General features: G+C 44.1%; 1 protein-coding gene across 4 annotated transcripts; it reads right to left on the bottom strand.

Moving 5' to 3' along the window:
• Positions 1-29: 29 nt before the first annotated feature.
• Positions 30-7408, bottom strand: sash3 (SAM and SH3 domain containing 3). Of its 4 annotated transcripts, none has more exons than XM_062476510.1 (8): positions 7229-7408; positions 5094-5189; positions 3832-3978; positions 3393-3531; positions 2893-3053; positions 2350-2562; positions 2007-2151; positions 30-1253 (listed from the first exon to the last, which is right to left on the bottom strand). In XM_062476510.1, the coding sequence occupies exons 1-8, from the start codon at positions 7301-7303 to the stop codon at positions 1024-1026; spliced, it is 1206 nt and encodes a 401-aa protein (XP_062332494.1). In that variant the 5' UTR covers positions 7304-7408; the 3' UTR covers positions 30-1023. The 4 variants fall into 4 exon arrangements, with proteins under 4 accessions (XP_062332494.1, XP_062332495.1, XP_062332496.1 ...); XM_062476511.1 differs by having other exon boundaries at positions 2893-3050; XM_062476512.1 differs by having other exon boundaries at positions 3832-3966.
• Positions 7409-8224: the final 816 nt, after the last annotated feature.

Here is an 8224-nt window from a genome sequence, read left to right as displayed (position 1 = left end):
TCCTTTCTCTCTTAATACATTTTAGGCAATTACATTTTTTAAACTTTATTTACAGAAAAACATTCCAAAACATCATGCACCGACATGGAAAAATGGACAACATTTAACAGTAAATCAGATGGACATCCTGACTGGATGCTAGGTTGTCTAAGTCCCTGTCCCTGCTTACTACTATACAGTATGTCAAAAATTCATATTTTTTATATGATATATTTCAATCATCCTAAAACACACACACCGAAGGGGTAGAAATAGTTGACTGAAGACATCACATAGGTAAGGTAACAAAACAACTTATCTTACAGTAGAAATTGGACAGAACAAAGTAAGCAAATGTATGATGCAAGTTAATTGTATAGAACAGTTCATGATATTCATGAAGTAACATTTCACTAAACACTGATACAATATACTTAACCCTTGTGCTGCCTTCGGGTCACATGACCCAAAGGTTCACAACGAACCATCGTTGTGTTTACCCAATTTCACCCAATACAAAAACAAATAAAAATAATTTTCTTTTAACCATTGCAATGTGGGGGGTCTGAGACATCCAGACAGTTAAAAGAAAATGCTTCACTTTGTTTTTGTATGAGGTAAATTTGTCGCAATACGACAGTGGGTCACAATGACTGATGGGTCAGAATGACCCGAAGATAACACAAGGGTTAATGACAGTTCAATAGCCTGATAAAATATGACACAGCATCTCAGAGGAAATGCTCTCTCCATCCATCCTTTGTATTGTTAAAGCGTAAACCCCAGCCTCAATCAACTTTATATTGGGATGTAATAATTGCAATCCCTGCAATCATACACAGGATTTGTGGGAAGGTTTACAGAGCATGTAAAACTAGGACGCATAAACTGGAAGACATATGAGTTATCACAAAAGGTATACATTGATGATACTTTGTCACGTTGCATACCGACTCTGAGAGGCACTTGATGAATGCCAAGAGTCAGCTGGTTTCCTGGAGACCATTCAGAGGTGAAGGTTACAGACGGTTCTCTTCCAGGTTCTCATGAGTTCTCCTCCACCGTCAGTTCCTGCAGCTGCTCCTCAACAGATCCCCGCTGGTTGTCCTCGTCGGCCCGTTCTTGCACCTCTGGATCCTGGTTCTGGTCTTCGGGTTCCATCTCCAGTTCCTCACGTACGTTCTCCAGGTTCTCGGAGCTTTCGAAGCAGCCAGAGTCCCGAGGCATGTCGCTCTTCTCCACAGGCCTGTCCTCTGCGTCTGACTCGTCATCCGCTGGACAAGACAAAAGCCCAGAGATGTAACCAAAACAGCTCAGAACATGTCATGTTTTAACGCCACATTCTGCTTTATATAGACTTGAGCATCTCCTCTCATTGACTATTCTTCACAGTCCAAATGTAACAGATCAATACACAGTGTATAACCCCAAATGTAATGGGATTTGAAGCATATTGGGTTCTTATAGGGCATTAAGATTGTATGCAGACAGCATATCACACTATTATATCAGTGCCTTCGTTGGCGGAGTGGTCTGTAGTAGCATGATTAACATGGGGAAGCTCATAGCCTCAGCTAACCACCAGGTTAAAAGACGTCCTCTCAAGTTTGGTCAGGCTAAGGAAACATCTACAGGACAGGTGTTTAAATTAGGCCTAATGATGTAGCTGCAGGAAGGGAGAGTGGGCGCTCATATCAAAGCACCTCTGAGAGGAAGTTTGATTTTAAACAGGGCCAGTGGGCTTAATGAAGATGTGAGGAACCTTGTGCAATTATGCCACATAACATGAATCTAATGAGGCAGCTTCCTGCGTAGGAAGGCAAACTGGTGATGCATCAGTAAAACTAAGTACTTCATAAATAATACTCATGTCTTGCTTTTGAGGAAGGAGAACCGTATTGGCATTACAAGTGAAACAAGAATGTTGGTGAGCATGTGTACGACTTCACATCACAGTCCGTGACGACAGGTGTGTACAACACAACGTGACACCGCAGCGTGTGTGGGAGGGGGAGGGGGGGACGTACAGTCTCTCAGCAGCTCTGTGGCCGTCAGGATCTTTGTGCGCTGCTCGGGGTCGGTGATGTTGAGCTCGTTCAGGTGAGACTCCTTCAGACCCCCAAAGTCCTCCAGGCTCTGGAAGCCGTGCATGGACAGCAGAGAGCTCAGCTCCTGGAAACACAGAGGGACGTCACCACCATATCATCTCAGCCATCATCCATCGGGGAAAACCCTTTCAGATACTTGTTACTCCCCCTGGTAGTACGGTGCAGATCGGCTGAGCTGAAGCGATAGCTCGGGTACGTGTTTTCGTCAATTAACACGTGTGTTGGTGTGTTTTAGATGATCGTCAGACGCTGACAGTCTTACCGTCAGGCCGATCCTCTCCAGAACTTCCTCCAGGGTCTTGGGCTTGGTCTTGGTCCGCTGGGTCTTGCTGTGGCAACGTTTCCTAATGGGCGGGCTGGCCTCAGTGGGGAGGATGTTGACGTAGATGAACTTGAATGAACCCATTTTGTTGTTGAGCTTCCCTGTCCAGGTGCCCACTGGGGGCTTCTCAATAATCTGGATGATGTCTCCTTTCTGCAGGGAAGAAAGCAGAAAACATGACCCAATTCCTGGTTTGTTCCGTGACATGGGTCTGTGTCCTGCACAGCAGCTCTGTATACAGTAATTCTATAGCGCGATGACAAATGGAGTATTGGCAACGTAATTGGGTTAGATTTCCTTCAATGGTCTCATTCGGGGGTCTGTGAAGAATTGGCCTTGTGGATTCAGTGATGAGTGACTGCGGAACTGTTCCATCATCTCCCATCTTCTAACCAGATCCCCAGGGAGGGCGAAGAGCATGGCCAGTCCAACCTACTCTAATGAGGAACCTAGAACAGGGCCACAGCCATTTGGAATACTCACTTGGAGCTTGAGGGACTCGATGTCGTAGGGGCTGGGGGTGAAGTCTGTGTGGACCAGGGCACGGCCACAGAAGGGTCCTGTGTAGACACTGCCAGCCTCCTCCAGTCTCATGCTGTCTCTCTGGCTGTAGCCACTGTCGAGGCTCTGGCGATCCCCACCTGCTGCACAGCAGGGAAGGACACACATTCAGACACTCACAACCTATAGGAGAAGGTCATATTGTGCCTGATGTGTTTAGCTGTATATAGACGTTCATGTTATAAATCCCCTACCCCTATACAACTAGACACCCTTTAAGTCCTACAGCAATAGACACCCCATAACCCCGATGAGACTAGATGCCATTTTCTGTAAACCCTATAAAAACAGGAACTATTCAACCTCTGCAAGAAAAGACACCCTTTGACCCCTATAAGAATAGATATCCTTGAACAAAAATCCTGATTTCCCAGTGCGCTGTATCATGGGGTTTCTGTGACATATGTGGAGGTTTAGCTTACAGCCAGGCAGCTGTTGAGAGACTGGGCTGGGTGTTGTGTCTTCTGAGCCGGTGGAACACACTGAGGTCCGTTGACCTGTGATCAGGCCTGGGAGCCAGTCAGTGACGGGGGACCCAGGGCCCTCATCTCCACTCTCCCCCTGGAAGAACAAGAGGACAACAGTGTAGTTCATCAATGTGCTGGTGACACTCACACAAGCCTTTGTTCCAACATGCTCTATATATATGTCCACCAGGGGGAGATATTTTCAATCCTTTGTCACCTTGTTTTCGTGTTTAAAGAGGCAGAACAGAGACGGCGGTGTTCATGCACTAGCGTTCAAGATTATATTAAGAATGAATCCCTATTTAACCTATACAGTACATATCTGTGTCTATTTTAGCACTAGTTATAGTAAAACAAATTCGTATTTTGTATAACCAGAAATGTGGGAACTCACCCCCTCCTCAGCAAGAGCCTTCTGAACCATCTTGGATGTTTTGCGGGTCATGGTGCGTGATACCATGTTACGCCATTTCTTCCCAAGCTTCATGCCATGTTTCGCATTATCCTCCCCTTGTGCATTCTCTTCCACCTGCATCACATGCTGTAATTGTGTTTAGAATTACTGAAAAACACAGTACAGTTAATTACATGATGTACTGCATACTCGGATATGTTCTCTCTGTCACACACATGCACACACACACACACACACACACACACACACACACACACACACAGCCTATGTGTATCATGAATCAGCAGTCGGAACTTAGTGTGTATGTAAATGTAGTTCCTGAAGAACACTTCCAGCTAAGCATGGTGCGTGTTAGAGTCAGTCACCAGCAGGCCTCAGTAGAGAGGAATACAGCAGTGCTCGGGTTAGACACCTCCACCACCCTTACCACAGTGACTCATACAGGCTCTTCCCTGAACAGAAACTCTTGTTGTGTAATGAGCAACCTTCACCAGCACATTGGATCCTACTACTACACTTGTTGACCCCATGTGTCTCTAACACTAGCTAACACAGATGAATAAGAAACACACATACATGAAAGACACACATACAGTATCATGCACACACGTGAAAGAAACACTTTTAAAAAGTGAGACTCCACTGGAGCACCGCGTGGGCAGTTAACTCAATTTTTAATCACGACCAGAGGGCACAAAATGGGAATGGAGTCATGTTGTTTGAGAGAGCTCATTAGCTGCAGAGGACTGAAGTGTGTGTGAGGGGAAGCATCCGGTCTGCCGGAGCAGAGGTTCTCTGCCTGACTAACTTTCACCATGGAGGACATCCTTCCTGGGTACACTGTGTCAATGTGGTTAACATGCAACTCTCAACTTCATCCTCTGACAACTTTCTATGTAACTCCTTGTCTCTTGGCTTTCACGCAGTCTGCATGTAAACTACTGTAAAGAAACGATTGCATTTCCAATTTTAATTACAATAGATGACATGCCGTGACAACCCGAGGAAGTGCTGGAATGAACCACTGTTGGTCTCAGTTCTTATTTTGGTCATTTTGGGAAGCAGAACCTGAATACTTATATCTATATGTATATCTAAAGCTGTGGCTTGGCACGATGTGGGGATTGTGGATGAAGATGAAACGAATTAAACTAGAACACAGAACTATGAGTGAGTGCACGTGCGTGCATGTGTGCATGCGTGCATAAGGTGCACGTGTGCGAGCCTGGTAACAAACATACTGTCTCAGTCAAGGTGAAGTCGCTGTCAGTCACTGTAGGAGAGGAGGGCTTGGGCTTCATGAAGTCCTTGAAGCTGCTGGACCTCTGCAGTGTGAGCTGGGGACACAGACAAGAACATGGATACAGCGCCTGCCATTTGGAACTGCTAACCCCAGTCTCCAAAGTCATAGCGTTGTGAAAAACCATCAGATATAATCGTGTTATATATTGATCATACAGTATAATAAAGAGGTGTTGTATAAAACACAGCTTGGAAATATATTTACATTTGAGGAAGAGGAAATGATTGTTCACAGCAGAGGGGAGGCTAAAGCTAGTGTTTGTCAAGGTTAGTAGAACATGACAGTGATGCAAATGTGTTTTCTAATAAATACTTAAACACTTGACCTGTGCCTTTTGAAAATCATCGTTGCACCGAACCCCCCAACCCCCCCCCCCCCCCCCCCTCCCAGGTTTCAACTTGTAATGGTAATGCTTTTACCATTACAATGCTGTTGTTTGACGTTCTTACTTTGAGAAAACCAATAACCTGCAATTTCAGTCCGTCTATCAATGAAGGCTCATAAGATAACTCTTTATCAAGACTTAGTTATTGTGCTGTGTTGAGTGATGAGTTATAAAACATGATCAATATTTACAGAGTTAAATGAGACAGCTCCTAATGTGGCAGCACAGATGGCAGCTGTTAGTGAAAGTCCCCACAGTCCCTTTCCTGGAGCAGAAATCAATAACGAGGACAGAGGATGAGGGGTTCGTAGCTAGAGAATGAAATGTGACGCATCTAACAAGTCTCAACTATTCATGATTACTGCTGTCAAATATATGTAGCATGTAGAACTTGAGTATGCTCAATTAAATTAGTCATTTGTCCTGTGCAATTAGTTTTATTTTGAGCTGATCCTGGCCACTAAGAAAATGACAGAATCAAATGTATGCATTACAAAAGCCACTTGTAATTATTAATTCCAGTTCTCTCATATACACAGTGCATCCATTATTTTCCGTCAGCCTTTAGACCTACTCTACAGTCAGTTCTTATCACAACCCAGCCTTCTTGCTTCTTGTTAAAACCACAGGAAGTAGACATGTTGGGCAACGGTTGCCAGCCAATCATTGCAGACAGACAGATAGCCTTGATGTCTGGTGATGTTAGGTAGACTCCGGCTATCTTTGCTGAAGATGTTTGCTTTATGCTTATTAAACCATCTACAGCAGCTGTCAGAGCTGAGTGATTTGGCATGGGAGCAGAATTTAAACACATGCATAAATCTACATGCATGAGTAAGGATCTTACATCTCAATCAAACCTAGTTGCAAAGCTTCTGACTGATTTTTCAAGTCATTATTCTTACTGTTCTCTATAAACTGTTCTCCCTGTGCTCCTGAATGGTACCTAACAGAACAATCCAAAGTTAGTTCATTAATATTCAATCAACATTCATTTATAGAGCACTTTAAAATAAACACGGTTGACCAAAGTGCTGTACAGGAGGTGAAATAATCATTGCCGAAAAATAAAAAATTAAATTGTTCTCCTGTGTGAGCTGATAAGCATTATGGCGGTGCTGGTGATGGGTGGGTGAGAGAGCGGGGGTAATGAGATGTGTGTTGCAGCCAGGACTAGACCACAGAAGATGAGTCAATGATGGAAAATCAGGGAACTATTGTGAGGCGTAGGAGTGAAGCAGCCAGCTAGCACAACCAGAGAAGCCACAGACCCTGGTCTGACTCAAACTGAATCCAAACTGCCACCATCACAGTGTCGACCTACTGAAGGAGAACTTAGAGAACTTGTTTAAAAAGTTCTAAAGGCTCTCTTCTGATTTTCTGGTGTTGCTCTGTCTTCTGTCTCTTGGTACCCATAAATAGGAGTGCACATTTGCTTGGTTTCAGGTTCACTGTGGTTTTAGATCACCACAAAGGCTTTGTACATCCTGTCACACAAAGATGTGCTTTGACAGGGTGCTCTTTGACTTTTTCTACTTGCATCAGAGGTTGACTAACTTATTGTAATAGTCATATGGCTCTTCTAAGTCACTCATAAATTGTATTTCACAAAATTGGAAAAATGGCATGCCCTCACTAAAGTCCTACTGTCACCTCACCAAATGATGGTCTATCTACACAAACCTCACCTTCTTCTTCTGAACCTGCCCCTGCTCCTTTTCCTTCTCCTTCTCTGAGGCGTTGGAAGGTTTTCGCCGCAGCATGTTGCTTAGTGGACCTTGGATCTTCAAAAATCTGAACCGGCCAGGCACTGAAGTAGACAACGCAGCCTCCTGCCACTCTGCTGTCACAGTTAGAGCTCTCAGACAAAACACAAAGAGAAGAAACTCACTTCCTGCGCAGTAGAGTGCAACGCAAAGACTGGGGGGAAGTCACATGATCACACAGGAACTACAGAAGTTCACTTTTTTTTGTGTGTTTTGGTTGACTGTGCTGGATATCCTTTACTGGAATTGCACATTTAACAAGTTAAACCTGACAATGTATAGTCTCAAAATATGCGTTCAAAAACTCTACTAGAGGGAAGAAATAGTATGTGGGGGTATCAAATATAAAAGTAGTGTAAAGTAGTATGTGAGGGTATAACATGTTTTATATTTTTGCTGCAGAACAAAAGGCAGAACATGACATGCTATGTTTACTTCTTGCATAACAACCGCAAAGACAGCTGTAGCAAGTGTGTTTGTGAGTCATTGCTCTTGTGCATATAACACGTCTTTGTAAACCAATTCTTCCTCTTCATTTGACCCACTATATGGAGGTTTGGACTGGGCACACATCTTGGTGCTGGCCATTTAAAACGGCTGGGCTATTCTCTCTTACTATCCACTCTTACACAGGCACATTTTCCAGTCTACCACTCTTCCTCTGAAGCATGACTATGCCACTGTCTGCTATGAGGGTAGAGAGGACTAACGTTGTGTCAGGTAGGCTGATTATGATTCTGGCCATAAATTGCCCAGAAGGCCTGAATGGGTGGAATGTTTAAAATTCAAGTTTTTTTAAATTGTATTTTATGCAGTCACTCACAGGTGCTTTCCCAGAACGCCCTGGAAGTGAAATAGATGAGATGACACCACTGACAACTATCTCTGGGCAGGTGCAGACACTTGGTGCAACAAGAC

This window comes from Osmerus eperlanus, chromosome 13 (assembly GCF_963692335.1).
Source record: "Osmerus eperlanus chromosome 13, fOsmEpe2.1, whole genome shotgun sequence".
NCBI classification, from domain to species: Eukaryota; Metazoa; Chordata; class Actinopteri; order Osmeriformes; family Osmeridae; genus Osmerus; species Osmerus eperlanus.
The sequence above is the reverse complement of the archived record's forward strand: the minus strand, read 5'-3'. Positions and strand labels throughout refer to the sequence as shown.